The sequence below is a fragment of the Gadus chalcogrammus genome, chromosome 12 (genome assembly GCF_026213295.1).
Source record: "Gadus chalcogrammus isolate NIFS_2021 chromosome 12, NIFS_Gcha_1.0, whole genome shotgun sequence".
Taxonomy (NCBI): Eukaryota; Metazoa; Chordata; class Actinopteri; order Gadiformes; family Gadidae; genus Gadus; species Gadus chalcogrammus.
In genome coordinates, this window is record NC_079423.1 from 4,253,249 (window position 1) to 4,269,307 (window position 16,059).

At 43.6% G+C, this 16,059-nt stretch overlaps 1 protein-coding gene across 2 annotated transcripts; it reads left to right on the forward strand.

Moving 5' to 3' along the window:
* Positions 1-616: 616 nt before the first annotated feature.
* On the forward strand, positions 617-11,244 carry usp46 (ubiquitin specific peptidase 46). 2 transcript variants are annotated; one of them, XM_056604413.1, is made up of 10 exons: positions 617-986; positions 2,970-3,050; positions 3,628-3,841; positions 5,576-5,814; positions 6,114-6,190; positions 6,591-6,674; positions 7,066-7,263; positions 9,967-10,045; positions 10,364-10,493; positions 10,961-11,244. In XM_056604413.1, exons 1-9 carry the CDS (start codon positions 951-953, stop codon positions 10,463-10,465), a joined length of 1,110 nt encoding a protein of 369 aa, XP_056460388.1. In that variant the 5' UTR covers positions 617-950; the 3' UTR covers positions 10,466-10,493; positions 10,961-11,244. The 2 variants fall into 2 exon arrangements, with proteins under 2 accessions (XP_056460388.1, XP_056460387.1); XM_056604412.1 differs by having other exon boundaries at positions 10,364-11,244.
* Positions 11,245-16,059: the final 4,815 nt, after the last annotated feature.

Below are 16,059 nucleotides of genomic sequence, written 5' to 3' on the forward strand. Positions count from 1 at the left end.
TGCCACGAGGTCCCCCCGCCGAAGCTGCTCGTCGACTGGTCCACAAAATCTTAGCTATGCTCTGATTGGAGGGGAGTAGGGAAGTGGGAGGTAATATTCAACTGTGCCCCCGCCCATTCCTACGTAGGAGGGGGCGCCGAAATTGACTCGCTTGTTTGTGGTAGGAAGGGTACTTTCAGAAATGCATATTTCACTCATAAAGTGATGTACAGACTTTTTTCAAAGTTTGTATGCGCGTGGGAGCACCAGAAACCCAAAACAACACCCCAAATCCCAGGAAAAGTGTTGTTTTCATAATATGTCCCCTTTAAAAACACAAAATAATATTTATTTGGGAATGTTCCTAATCAGGCCAATTAATTAATTACGTAGAAAAATGAGTCAAAATATTTGGATAAGATAAACAGATAAGATGTATAATCCTACAAAGCAACATCCAGTGATGAGCGCAGCTCAGCGTACTGTCCCTTTAACCATGGCCCTCCAATGTCAAACTACATATCCCAGAAACTCCGGTCGTTATCATCCGAGTGGTCTGTATGGCTTTTACCCTCCGTCAATCGCACAGTTGAGGGTGTCGACCAATCAGCTCCGTTCTCTCTGGATTTAGTGGGCGGTATACTTTACCTCCAAGCGTAGCCTAGTGCAACCCTCTGCTGTATCAACCTGCTGCAACTTCGTGTGTCCGTGACCCATTGATGCACTAATGTTTTGCCAGTTGCAAAATACGATGAACGCCCGCTAAAATTAAGTCGAGTCGTTGTTAGACTCTAGTTTCTTTTTTAATTGTAGGCTTTTCTGCAACACGCTGTGCTGCGTCTCGCTGAATGCTTGGTTGTGGTCTTGGCCTCCGGTCGCGGCTGCGAATTAACTTCCATCTCTCTGCACCGCCTGCACTGTCATAATGTTTCTTTTATAAAGATGACTGTGTGGGTGACACTATAAACTAAATGACTGTCAGAAATATCGCCTCCATTTGTAATATGGTAAGTATCTGGCTGATAGCCGTTTTTACTATTGATTGCCTACATCTTTCCTCCTCTTCGATACTAGTGATGATGATGTGGTGACACGGTTGACTTGGCTCTCTGCACCCGGCCTGTCCCGGAAGAATGCAAAATGAGCAGGGTATACTCTTGGATTTTCTATCTATGTTCAGAGCAGTGGGACCCCTTGTGTTCGAGGCATGAGTGTTGCAGGGTTACTCCTGCATCGGAAACGTCATGCTATTCCATAGTATGATTTACACTGGATGTCTGCGGAGGATAAAAATCGCTGCTTTTGACAGATTGGTTGTGATTACATGACCCCTGGTGCCGCTCTGACCCAGACAGTATCTCTGTTAAACTGAGCAGGACCAGGGATGGAATGTGTTGGCATTTTAAGTGGACAATACCAGTCATTTTCCAGATGAGGCTGCCTGCTAGACGAGACACATTATACGGCAATACAAATGTCATTGGTAGTCCTAATTATCAAACTCTGTTCTCGATTAAAAATTGCAACATCTTTGTTGTAACCATGGTTACAACACATGGCAGGCTCTTGTTGTTGTTGACCCACACGTCATGAGAAGGTCTTTCAGTGACGAGTGAGTCTGGTGGCCTGGTGGAGGAAAAGTACTAGGTTCGAATCACAATGTTTTCTACCTACATATCCGTCTCTATCCTTCCTGCTCCTTCCTGACTTGTCTATGAATTCATTGTAACTCTGGATATTGGATAAAGGTATCTGTTAAAGGATAACTTCTGATCTGTCTACCTGGACACGATTTTCCATCATTTTGGGTCTAAAAGTCAAATGCAGACAACAATAGTTGAAATCGGTTGTGTATTGACAGGTAGAGCTTCAGCCATTGCAGTCCATTCCCGTCTGCAATGTGACCCTCGTTCAAGAAGAACTCTCACTCTTAAATATTGAGCTCTGTAGAGTTGAGGTTTTGCAGGAAATGTCCCTGTTGTCAGACACTGATAACAATCTAAGCATGCAGTGGCAAACACAAGCACTCTTAGAGGTGGTACATTGACAGGGCACTATGCCCCAATCATGAGAGGGTTGCAATGGCACAAGCCCTTGTACTCTCGGAAAGTGTTGGGAAATTGATGTCCAACTTAATATCCCAAAGTTATCCTTCAAAATGACTTGTAACACGCAGACCATAATCCTGTAAACAGGGAAACCAAAACATGTGTGGACAGTCGGTAGATTAAATTCCACTAATTAATGGGATTTCTGGCCTATTACAGAGCTTTAAATGAATCAAATCCCTAAAGCGAAAGATATAATTGTTATTTCAAGTTAAACTATTATATCATACATCTGGTAACATTGTTATTAAAATAGATATTGCACATGCTTACATAACTGATTACAATATGTTACACTTTATGCCCCGACACATTTGTCCCTTGTGAAGTATCAAAGACAAGCAAAGACCAAAGTGCCATTAACCAATAGTCCATGTAAGTTGGTTTGACATTTTTTGTGAATATTCTTTTGTGATTTAATTAACTGACAGACCATAAAAGACGAGCCCACCGTTGCTACGCGAGATGTTTGTCTTCAGTCTCACGGACAATCATGTCTTTTGTCAATTGCTGAAGTTGGTCAGATTTTGATTTGAGCATGGCTGACCTAGATTCTAGTTTGTGATGCTTCTTAGAACCGTTTTTTTGGTTTTGAGTTGAATGTACGATTGGCTGCATTCACAAAAGATCTTGCATCTAATTAAGTGATTTAGCAAATTGGCTAAACAATAAATTTAGCCCTCCAGTCGATACAACTAAGGATTAACACATTGGTTTTTATGTGTAGGTTTTATAATCTAAGGATGGTCAAGTTTACTGTATATTGGTTTAGACATGAGTTTATTTGACAGTTAACAGTTAGATGTATGCTATTTTAAAGGCAGTTTTGTTATTAGGAACAGCTGTTTTATCCTTGGTCCTCTGTTTCCTGTTTCCTCTCAGGGCACCAATGCCTCTGCTCTGGAGAAAGACATCGGCCCTGAGCAGTTCCCAGTCAACGAACACTACTTCGGATTGGTCAATGTAACTCTCAGGCTAACCCAATTGGTTACCATTTTAGTTCTTCCTCCATAATAGCTAACAAGTTTAAACTGTACTGATCATATGCACATGAGAGAACAACGAATAGAAGTCATTCTTGGAAATTAAATCATTGAGTTCCATGCCACCTCAACTGTGCAACACAACAAATGACAATAAAATATACAGATTAACGTTAAGGCTGCATTTAGTAATATTGGTGAGAGTTTTGATTAGATTGTATTTTGACTCATGCTCAGTCAAAATACAGTCTCATGCTTCTAAAGCATTTAGATCTATAACAATGATCTATAACTATAAAATATGCTGGAGAACCATGGGACTAAATTAAAGCACTATCACATCGAGACAAAGTGGGGCCGCAATATTGCTGATTGCAGCTTTAACAAAAAAGTTATAAATTAATAATTATATGAATAGATCAAACAGGTGTCACTAACGCTCACTCCTTCTCCTTGTTCTGTCTCACTCTGTCGTAAACGCTCACTCCTTCTCCTTGTTCTGTCTCACTCTGTCGTTAACGCTCACTCCTTCTCCTTGTTCTGTCCAACTCTTTCAGTTTGGGAACACATGCTACTGCAACTCTGTGCTGCAGGCCTTGTATTCGTGCCGGCCGTTCCGGGAGAACGTCCTGGCGTACAAGGCCCAGCAGAAAAAAAGGGAGAACCTGCTCACCTGCCTGGCCGACCTTTTCCACAGCATCGCCACCCAGAAGAAGAAGGTCGGGGTCATACCCCCCAAGAAGTTCATCTCACGCCTCCGCAAGGAGAACGGTGAGGAGCACATCACTCCTTGTTTGACCTCCTTTATAGCTGCTGTTGGCTGGTGTGTGTATTTTTTTTTTTAAATGGTGGGTCGTGACTCGTGACCAGTGTTGGAACATTACTTTTAAATGTAAATGTGAATCCTTGATTTCACCAATCTTCAATGAAACTGAAACAAATAATGGAACATTATTTCGGGACATCCATTTTCTAGGATTTTAAAAAGCCCTCTCCATTTAACAAAGTGTTGTGGCTATTTCTCAAGTGTGTGTTGCTACTTTGGAGAATGGGACGACTCGCCGGTCTTGCCGCCTTTCAAACAACCGGCTTGGGTTTGTGTGTGGGAGTTCTTGTATAGTGAGAGTAATGCTATACAGAGGTATTGTAAACCATAGAGGTATATCGACGCTTTCAAAGTTCAAGAAAAGCTTTAGCTAAGCACATAACAATCCTGTTAATTTCATAATAACAATAAGAAGCTTTTCAAGTTAATGGATGAATGCGGCAGATATGTGAGTTACACCGGAACTTGTGTACCTACTCGATATACTAAATGGTTTGTTGGGCTCTTCTGAATTATGCGAGCCATGTCCTACATTTCCGGCCGGTTTTCAGAAGGCTGTGAAGCCCATCCGGCATTTGGCACACTGACATGGTGTTGGTTCATGCAGTTCAACTCGATTTTAATTGGATTCCTTCCATCCTGTTTTAAAGCGGTACTTTCTATAGTAAATGTGACGCCGCCGGTGTGAATGTGATGTGAAAGGTGTGGTGGGGGCTGGGTGGTGTGTGTGTGTGTGTGTGCGTGTGCGTGCGTGCGTGGGGGGGGGGGGGGGGGGGGGGGGGGGGGGGGGGTGTTGGTGGTAGCTAAGGCAACCTTGAGTTTAGCAGATTCTTCCAAAGTGAGTTTATGTGAATGAACAATGCCATGTCTGTATCGACTCTAGTCTAGCACTCTCGCTCTGGCTCTCACCTCTCTTTTTTTTGTCTCTTCCCCATGTGCCTCTCCATCCTTATTATTCTCTTCTTTGTTCTCTTTCATGTCTATCTCTCCAACACTATCACACAAACTCTCCTTCTCAAATCTCTTTTTTAAAAACACTACAGAATAATCAACCTGCTTTTGCGCCTGATTTCCCCATTCCCATTTTGGTCAGGAAAACCCAGATTTGTCGATGGTTTTGCTATTGCCCGATTATCCTTTGGTGTGGGGGTATGTTAACAGTGTTTTTTACCGATACGGTAACCGATTTGAAGTCGCAAATATTAAACGGTTAATAAACGTCAGTATTTACAATCCGAGAAGGACGACAGCCGAGGACACAGGCAAGTGATTGTCATGTGGGTGCTTGTCATGTGGGAATGACGATAGCCAATTAAGTAAAGTAATCTTAGCAAAAGCCTTGGCGCCACATCCAATACACATTGCAAAGTGTACGTTTCTTTCGAGTTTTCTGGTTCGGAAAACCTGACACACTGTATCCACACACTGAACGGCAAAACAGTTAAATGTATCTTAATCTATTGTTAGGTGGGTGGTGGCTCACGTTTTCTACGTTTGAAAAACCGTCTAGTGTATTCTCAGCGTAAAGCTGTCCTTTCTATTGTAAATGTGACGCCGTCGAAAACATACACCTTTCAAATAATTCATCAAGGACTATATCTATAAAATAATGTTCGGCATTCGCTTTCCTCTGCGCCATTCCTCCTGTTCGATTAAATTTGCTCTGTCTCCCCCTGCAGACCTGTTTGATAACTACATGCAACAAGACGCACACGAGTTCCTCAACTACCTGCTGAACACGGTGGCTGACATCCTGCAGGACGAGAAGAAGCAGGAGAAACAGAACGGACGCCTGAAAAACAACGGAACACCCGTCGCCACGGAGACCGAGCCTGAGAACAAGACGGAGCCGACATGGGTGCACGACATCTTCCAAGGAACGTTGACCAATGAGACACGCTGCCTCAACTGTGAGACTGTGAGTGTTGGTCTCCTCTCTTCTCCTCTTTCCTGTTCTTTCATCTCATCGTCCCCTCATATTTCATCCTCTTTCCGTTCATCGCCCTTCTTCTAATCTCCTCTTTCTTCTAATTTTCTTTCCTTGCATCTCAGACGCTTTCCTTCTCATTCTTGTCCTCCTTATCCTCCTGTTCCTTTTCATCCCTCTTGCTGCTTCTCCTTCATCGTCCCTCTCTCCTCACCTCCCCTCCCCTAAATCAGTCCTCATGTGGTCCAAGAAAGACCTGTCTTACTGATCTCATATCCCTCTGTCTACAGGTTAGCAGCAAAGATGAGGACTTTTTGGATCTTTCTGTGGATGTGGAGCAGAATACGTCAATAACCCACTGTCTCAGGTAATTTACTCACCTGTTTGGGGTAGACACCTCACTTCTCTCAGGTAGACACCTCTCCAGTCTCAGGTAGACCCTCACCTGTCTCAGCTAGAACCTAACCTGTCTCAGGTAGACTCTTCACCAGTCTCAGTTAGACCCTCACCTGTCTCAGGTAGACACTTCACCTGTCTCAGGTAGACACTTCATCTGTGTCAATTAAACATCTCACCTGTCTCAGGTAAACGCATCACCTTTCTGAGGTAGACCCCTCATCTGTGTCATTTAAACACCTCACCTGTCTCAGTTAAACGCCCACCTTTCTGAGGTAGACCCCCACTTTTCTCAGTGGATGTCATTGTGATTTGATTGGCGTGATTTGATTGGCGTGACTGACCAAGCCTCCTGTGGTTCTCTCCTGCAGGGACTTCAGTAACACGGAGACCCTGTGCAGTGAATACAAGTACTACTGTGAGACATGCTGCAGCAAACAGGAAGCCCAGAAACGGTCAGTTAAAAACATGTCATGAAAAGAATTACCAGAAAAAGATCATTTTGGTCAGCAACCTTGTTTTGCTAACAATGAACTTGTATCAAATAAATGATGCTTACATTAAGAGTTTTTTCGACATTCTTCTAATTGTGATGTAGAAAACAGTGACCTGGGAAATAGGATGCTAGATTCCCGGCAGGGAGTGAGCACTAGGGCGCTAAGACTGACGTGTAGCTAAAATTCTAGTATGCTAGTAGCTAACCATAAATCGCAGCATGGAATCAGGTTATCATGTTCGCATCCTCGGGGTCTGCAGCGCTCCCTGCCATTCGCTGTTTCACACGACGTGTAGAGTAGCAATTAGCGCCCTCCTCCTCATCCATCACGCTCTACGCGCTGTCCCCAGGATGCGTGTGAAGCGGCTGCCCATGATCCTGGCGCTGCACCTGAAGAGGTTTAAGTACATGGAGCAGCTGCACCGCTACACCAAGCTGTCCTACCGCGTCGTTTTCCCGCTGGAGCTGCGCCTCTTCAACACGTCCGGAGACGCCGTCAACCTGGACCGCATGTACGACCTGGTGGCTGTTGTGGTGCACTGCGGCAGGTAATGCATCGCTCCTGTTCAGGCTCCGCTTGCTTGTCTGAGCAATCGTTGGTTTTGGGTTTGGGTTTGAATTGTTTTCGATATCATTTTGTTTAGTGGGTGATATATATCGTGTGATGATATAAAAATGTCTATCGTTTCATATTATCCTCTATCGTTTATATCGTCTTGTCTCAAATCACACTCTTTACGGTAATATTTTACGTCATTTGGACGACGCTTTACATTCTTCCACACGGCCCATGAAGGCAACACAAACAAATATGGAGGAGAGTGAACGTGACAATTCTGAATAGGAGAAGGACTCCCACGACCAGCCAAGACAAAGTGAGCTCGTGCCTAAAAGAGGGGCTAAGAAATAGGCCTTTCCATGTACCGTATTTTCCGGACTATAAGTCGCGGTTTTTTTGTAGTTTGGCTTGCCCTGCGACTTATATTTCGAAGCGACTTATATGCCAAAATTGTGCGTACATAAACTTCGGCCGCAAGATGGCACCGTCATTCATTAGGCCTACAACTGAACGCTGCAAGCCTACTGCACCACCGAATAAATTATATTCTCGTCGTCATCGTCCTCAATGTCCTCCGGTTCAACCAAAGCTACCCCAGCCTTAGCTGCAATGTTGTGCAACATAGCTGTCACACATATCACAGCGCATGACTTGGCCGGCGAAAACTGGAGCCCTCCGCTGGACACCCCCCGATCGTGCGCTCAGGTTTAGGACCGCGGCGCATACGCGTCCGGTGGAATCCCGGTGTCACTGAATTCGGTATACTCTCAGAACTACGAGTGGGACCGACACACCTATTGCTATTGCAATTTTATTCAGTCTCTCCAGACTAAACGTTCTTGTTTAAATGTTTAAAAATAAATGCGACTTATACACCGATGCGACTTATATATGTTTTTTTCCTCGTCATGGAGTATTTTTTGACTGATGCGACTAATACTCGGGAGCGACGTATAGTCCGGAAAATACGGTAGTCATTTTATATAAACGACCCTAATTTTCGGACTATAAGACGCGCCTTTTTTCCCATTTTTGAACGCAACAACAGCTGTTCGCTTTTACGGGGAAAAACGAAGGAACTTCAACCTACTTAGGCCTACTAATTAACGTTCAAAACCTATTAAATCTTCAACAAAATATGCAGATACTGCATACTCCCTGGAATCGGTTCCAGGGAGTATATAAGGATTATTAATGTTGTTTTTGATGGTGTTTTTTTCTGGAACGAGTATTGGAATATTCGCTCGGAAAAACCAACGAGTATTCAAAGCCTGAAAAATGGCATTCGGGCCAGCCCCTAATGGTAATTAAACATTAAAACACCTGCGGTTTATAGTCCAGTGCGGTTTATATATGTACACATCAATCAATTTAGCTGCTGCGGCTTAAACTCTGGTGCGCCTTATAGTGCGGAAAATACGGTATTTATTCATTGAATTTACAGAAAATGTGCTATATCGTGATATATATCGTTTTTTTATCGGGATTTATTACACGGGTCTATGATATTTTGGTCATATCGCCCATCCCTAGCCTTTTTAGGCTTTGTCAGCATCGGCTTATATTATTCTTTGAATATAGGACCAGGATCGTACAAAGTTCTGACATCCAAGTTGTACTAGAATATTGGTAGAAAAAATATCTTGCTATTGATCCCAGAGGGGTCATGGCATTGTACTTAAAAGTGTTTCAAGTAGCCATTGCATTGTTCAGGCTGGCTTGGTAACTCAGGAGATGAGTTGAAACCCAACTTGTAGCGGAGTGTGTGTGTGTGTGTGTGTGTGTGTGTGTGTGTGTGTGTGTGTGTGTGTGTGTGTGTGTGTGTGTGTGTGTGTGTGTGTGTGTGTGTGTGTGTGTGTGTGTGTGTGTGCGCGCCCCTTCTGAAGAACAGGAAAAGATTTGAGATTGTATCCTCAGTTACCCTCCCTTCCTTAATGGTCCACTTCAGAGGGGCTAAATTAGTCCTGGTCTTTTTTTAACTCCTATTTACCCATATCTATTATAACAGCTGGCTATTGCTAGCAAAAACAGCTGATGGCATTGTGCTATTTTTTTTGTCCATTGAACGATTCATCAATTTTGTTTACCACCGAGGTTAAGGCTGCGAATGGTTTAGCGTGTGGGTGTTTTGCAGTGAGTGTGTCTGTGTGTGTGTGTGTGTGGAAATGTTTATTTAAACAGTGATGTGTGTTATTGCTTGGTAGCAGTGGGTTACCATAAAGGGTTGTTTTCAGCTGTTACTTAGCTTGTGTATGTCTTTGTGGAGGCTTGTTGATCGATCGTGGTTTTAGGGCAGTGTGTTGGTGTGTAATTTGTTGTTGTGTATTGGTGTTGTTTTAAGGCTGTTGTTGTGTGCATAGTAGCAATGCCGTAACTTGTTTTACTATTTTGTTGCAAGAAAGCGCGTGTGTGTGTGTGTGTGTGTGTGTGTGTGTGTGTGTGTGTGTGTGTGTGTGTGTGTGTGTGTGTGTGTGTGTGTGTGTGTGTGTGTGTGTGTGTGTGTGTGTGTGTGTGTGTGTGTGTGTGTGTGTGTGTGTGCGCGCGCGCGCGTTGTAACTATGACTTGGCGTGTGTGCGGGTGTGTTTGCTTCGCGGCACTAAGTCATCGTGTGGCTAGGTTTCCCAGCAGTCAGGTAGCGTTCTGTGGGTGTGTATCGATGGATCCGGTTGTCTGACACACATCTGTCCCCAGCGGCCCTAACCGAGGCCACTACATCACCATCGTGAAGAGCCACGGCTTTTGGCTGCTGTTTGACGACGACATTGTGGAGGTGCGTCACGTTTTATTCTCACCCACCGTTCACCCACGCCAACATCTCAGACGTAGACGGTGCCCACAGCTCTCATCATTAACAGTGGCTTCTCTCCCCCTCTTTACCTCTCTCACCATCTATCTTATACTATCTATCTCCACTAAACACTATCATGTCTCTGTCTGATATTCTCTCTATTATCTACCCATCTTTCTCCGTCTGTCTCTCAACCTCTCTCTCTCCATCTCTCCCAACCTCGCTCTCTCTCTCTCTCTCCACCTCTCTCTTTCTCTCCCCACCTATCTCTCTCACTCTCTCTCTTCTGCCGTGGGACAGAAAATCGATGCCCAGGCCATCGAGGAGTTCTACGGCCTCACGTCTGACATCTCCAAGAACTCTGAGTCGGGCTACATCCTGTTTTACCAGTCCAGAGAGTGAACAGTACCAGCGAGGGTTCCTTTCAACGGTTGGACCTACTTACCCTCTTTTGTTCTACTCTCTTAAGACCTGTGCCATATCTCTGTCTCTGTCTTTCTCTCTCTCTCTGTCTCTGTTTCCGTCTCTCTCTCTCTCTTCCCTTCTCTCCTCATCTCTTCCTTTCCTCGACATCCGGGGGAGGGATAAATGTAAGTTCAGTGACCTGCATCTGGACTGCACTTTAGAACAGGAAGGAAGAACATAAAAGGAACTGTGAAGAACTGGGACATCAAAATAATAAAATTCACATTACATTGAATATGCATCATTGTAATGAAGAAGGCTAGATGATGTCATTAATTAGCAATATGTCAGACGCGCACATTCTCTCCCTGCCTCATCCGCTCTCCTCCTCCTCCTCCTCCTCCTCCTCCTCCTCCTCCTCCTCCTCCTCCTCCTCCTACTCCTCCTCCTCCTCCTCCTCCTCCTCCTACTCCTCCTCCTCCTCCCACACAGGAAGTGCCCTCACCTGAGGAGTAGGAGGGAGGGGGGAGGTGATGCTGCCATTTAAACGCAAGGACAGTTGTGTAGAAAATCTCTGTTCCGGTTGATCACGTGTAGCAGGAGGGCTGTACAGTCGGTCGGTCTGCAGAGATCCAGGTGTTTCCTGGACTCCCGACAGGGCTTTGGCACTGCGGTTGTCCATAGCAACACTGTCGGAAGCTGTTCCGTAACTCTGGTTAGCCGCACTGCTGAGCCTTTCACTCAAGGGCAGCAACGTGTGTGTGTGTGTGTGTGTGTGTGTGTGTGTGGGTGTGGGGGTGGGTGGGTGGGTGGGTGGGATTGATAACATTCAGTTGGATTAGATTAGTTCCGACTAAATCAGATATTTATGTTTAGCAGACATTCAGCCTGAGCTTTCCCTGTTCCTCCAAACACCAGTCCCTGTGTAAGTTAAGTCCCTCATAGAACTTTATAAAGATGATCTAAAAAGGATATTTATTAATCTTATTTATTAGTTATTCTGTTTGAAGTGAAGACTGCTGGTTAGATGTGTAGCCCTCTGTTGAAAGGCTGTTCCGTGTCCCTGTCTATGGAGGGACCAGGTGTATCTGACACACACATCGTGGGTCTGGCCCAGTGTAAAGAGAGAAGTTTGGCTTTAATGAGTGACCTTTCGTGTGTGTGTGTGTGTGCATGCATGCGTGTGTGCAGGGCTACATGTGCCAGGGCTGGTAAATTGTTTCCTGTTAGTATAGAGTAGATGATAAGATGCTTTTCGAATGGGTTTATGGTGGCGGGAATTGGATTTGACTCATCTTGAAGTCAGGTTCCCAGCAGCTACATAATTCTCTTTCTTGCTCAGTCTCTCGTCCAATGTGCTCAAAATGTCATCTACAATCTTCCATCTCGCTCTTGCCTTTTATATATAATATTATATTATGTAGTATGTACAACAGTATGTGTAGTTATGTCCTCGTTGATAATTTAGTAATTTTGAATGTTTGAATGATATATATTTTTTGTTGTCTTCATGACGGCAACATTTACATGGGAAATGGGTGGTGGAAGAAAATTATGGTCCTGACATGTTTCTAATTCATTCTATGCACTGAGCTCAGCTGATCTAACTAATATGTTGTGTTCCTGTCTGTCACAAATGCGCAAAATAATGCACTTGACAAAAATAAACTTTTACTTTGGGAATGTGGAAGTTGCGCCTCTGCCCACAGGAAGTGGACGGAGTGATCTCTGCTTGTTGTCTTTAATTTCATGTTGTATGTCCTCCTACCTGTGAGGATAATCAACATCCTGTCCTGCAATAGGCCAATTCAGCAATATGCTAGAGCCAGACCATGTGCTAGTGTAGTGTCTTCGTGTTCATAAGACACATTTCAAGATAAGAGCGTGGTTTTTCTGGTGTAACGGCTGAAAGGCCGGTATATGTGCCAATCTATGGTCCTTAACAACTTGGCATATAAATGTGACCGTCTCCCAGAGAATTCTTTATTTTCTTTGTATAAACTAATTCATGGACATATGTGTCATGTAAAAAAGATTGCAGAGGATAGGAACAAAAAATATATATTTTTAAAGCTAAAAGCTAAAAAATGCAGGTGCTGGTCATGCTAGCTGGCTTTCAAAAATGTGTGAGAACCTGTTTCATTGAATGCTTTGTCTCACAATCTGCTGTAGTGGAGTCGCCTCTCTCCAGAACCTTCTCTTTAACAGCTGGGTTGAAACCAACCGTGTGAGTGAGTGAGTTTTCATTTTTTGTGATAGGCATGTGTTCTGTTCTTCCATTAAAGAGACCCTATTTTACCCTCAGGTGTGATTTTCCTTAGCAATTTCAAAAATTGTTGACGTTTCAGGTTCCCTGGGTTGGCTTGTAGCTTCCATCCACACATCCATCTTTCTTTCTATCTATCTTGCTAACCAAGTTGTAAAATAGGGACCCTTTAACTCTTTATGCACAAGCTTGTGCAGAGCCAGACAAAGCACATCCAAGGCCAATTCCTGTCTCTTTGATTTGAACACATACATGCATACATGCATACACATGCCACACTGTGTGTGTGTGTGTGTGTGTGTGTGTGTGTGTGTGTGTGTGTGTGTGTGTGTGTGTGTGTGTGTGTGTGTGTGTGTGTGTGTGTGTGTGTGTGTGTGTGTGTGTGTGTGATGGACTTGGAGCTTTAGCGGTTCCGTTCTCAAACAGTCCTTATTTTCGGTTGTGTAACTGAAAGTGCACTTAATGAGGGATGATATAATAAATGCTTTAAGGTGTAGAATCACTGTCAGTTTCAAGTAAGAGGTTTCCTTTGGTTATGTTTCAAATTAAAACCACTTTGTGAGCAACCTTTTTGTGTTATGGTTTCTGTCTCCCAATTTCCTTTCTTCACCATTCAACACGGTCTTCCCCGAAGTTCGTATTTGACGTCAATGCACCTTGCACTCACACACGGACTTCAAGCGTACACACATGCACTTCACAAGACAGACACTAGTTAAGTACACACGCTGGGTACACCACACATACGCAGTCACAGTGGTGCAACAGTTTCTCCTTTTTCATGTTTGACGTCAGTGCTCCTTGTTCCACGCTCTCTCACTCACACACAACAAATAACACTCTTTGCTCATGCACACACTAGATAGACACACGCCGTCTAGACAGGCACAATAGACATACACTAGTTTGCACACCGAATGTACACACTACACACGTGAACACACCCATTACACAATTACTATACACTTAAACGTACATTGATGACGCACACGTACACATAATTCTACCCCATCTCAGAAATGGATGGTCTCATCGTTTATTAAAGGTTCTCTGTGTGAGTGCTCTGTGCAGCATAGAGATACCCCACCACAGAAGGAGGTACCAATATCTATTCAGTAAGATGGATAAGAAAAAAGATTCCACTCAGACGGCAGACAATTACTCAGTCCCCAAGCAATGTTCTGTTTTTTCATTTCCCATTACTCCTGAGAATCCTTCCGGAAGACACACTGTAATTGTTCATTGACTTTGTTGTAGCATATCTGTATGCATTCAGGACCTTAGTTCACCTGTAACAGTTATCACACTTGTGTTACTCCCGCACTACTCCAACCATGTTTGAACAGGTTCACGTGACCTAACATCTTTGGTCATAACGAACACACACACACACACACACACACACACACACACACACACACACACACACACACACACCAGGCGGATTACTCAGCATCCCACTTTCCCTCCATTATCTTTTAGGCAATGTATAAAATAAACACCACAGCATGAGAAAAATGCGCGTAATTGCAGTAATTATCTGATGAATTAGCTCATCACTGCCAATGCCTTTAGCTAAATGGGGACAATGGTATATGCGTAAGATGAAATAATTGTAAAAAATACTGCATGTGCGATCGTGTAAGTGGCGAATTCCTAAATGCATCACATTCTAGACTGCGTAGCGTAGGCATACAAAATGTATCAAAATACATGGTCATTAGAAGAAAAGGTCCGATGAAATGCTCTGGAAGAAGCATAAGAGCATTTCTTTATGAGGAGGGTCTACCTTGCAATACTTGAGAGAAAGCATATTACGCAAGGCGACTTCGCCTGCAGGCTATCGATTACTTTACTAAGAATAATGGAAGCTTCACTTTTATAAACGGGAGAGACTTAGGTAGACAAGGCCAGGGGTGGTCAGGTCTACGATGTTGTTCCGTCATAGACTACACGGTAACAAATTGGAACCGCCGCAGCAGGTAGCGTTGAACACGACGCTGACAAGCGATGCGCCTTCTGAGAATCCCTTGACCCCCTGCGGACCGTCATCAACACACGCATGACCGTGCATCTTGGCTCCCAGAAGTCACCGATTTTTATATAATAAGTGTCCCAGAGGGGAACCATTTAAAACGAAAACACAAGTTTAGGGACATACAAAATGTCGGGGTTGCTTTTTGAAAGAATTTCCTGATGATATAATGCTCCTCGCAGGCAAGCCTATGAGTAATGTGGGCCTATTGTCAGACCACCATTCAAGAAGCTCACATAACGTATACTAAATGGAAGACTTTGATCAAAGGTTGAGTTGTTATTCAATACAGGCACACACATGTTTACAGAAATATCTCTATCTGTCCTTCTCAGGGTTTTTCCTTGGTAATTAAGTGAGTTTTCCATGTTCTTTTGGGTGCAATGGTTTGGGGCCTGTTGTATAATGTGGCCTAATAATTGACAAAGCACATCGACATAAGTCAATTTGCCAGATTGAGAAGACCAAACAGCAGAAAAAATTAACAATATGTAAACAGCATGGATGTTTAAATCACGGATGAATATTTGTGTTTGAGACTATAACTGTGATTAAGCGCTATACAATTCGAATGGACTTGACTTTGCCAAAACAGAAGAGTTATTCTCAGCCTTGATTTATTGCGTTGGATGTTTCACAGTGAATCACCGTCCACTTGAATTGGATAAACGACCCAGGTGGCGGATCTAGAAACCAAACAGGCCTATTACCTGCTTGTTTTATCTAGGCCTATGATTAGTTGTTTCGAAAGTCTTAGGTAAAGGTGCTCCACACACAATCCTTAAACATTAGTCAAGGTTATAATTAGTCCTTTAATGGGAAAGGACATCAACAGACTCAGGAGCGCTATTTATATTAAGTGCTGCCTAAAAATAACCTCTAGATCTAATGGCCTTTGAGAGAGGAAAAGGGGAGGAGGGATCTGTATAAGTTCAAATAAAATAATAAGCCTAGGCTACACCACAAAGGTTTTGCGTTTAAGTTTTTGAAAAAATAGAGGTTGGCTGATATTCATGGTTCTAATTAAAGCAAAACTCCTTTGGTCTCTTGATTTGATACATAAAAGTTACGGAAGTTTTCATTGCACATTCTGCGGTCTTGGCATGATAAAGTTTGTGAACCCCGAATAATTGCCGGTGTCTACCGCCATCTAGAGGCTTGTGGTTGTAATACTATGAAATTCAGCAAATCCATCGGCACCAACCAAGTTTTCCGGTCTGCCTGTCTCTCCATCCTGTTATTATGAGGGGTGTTATGAGCATGTTTAAAAGTTGAGGTCGAGAGTGATGT

Coding starts and splice junctions, on each gene's coding strand:
- usp46 (XM_056604412.1), top strand. CDS start 951: ATGACTGTCAGAAATATCGCCTCCATTTGTAATATG. Junction 3,051..3,627: donor ACTACTTCGGATTGGTCAAT/GTAACTCTCAGG, acceptor CAACTCTTTCAG/TTTGGGAACACATGCTACTG. Junction 5,815..6,113: donor GCTGCCTCAACTGTGAGACT/GTGAGTGTTGGT, acceptor CTCTGTCTACAG/GTTAGCAGCAAAGATGAGGA.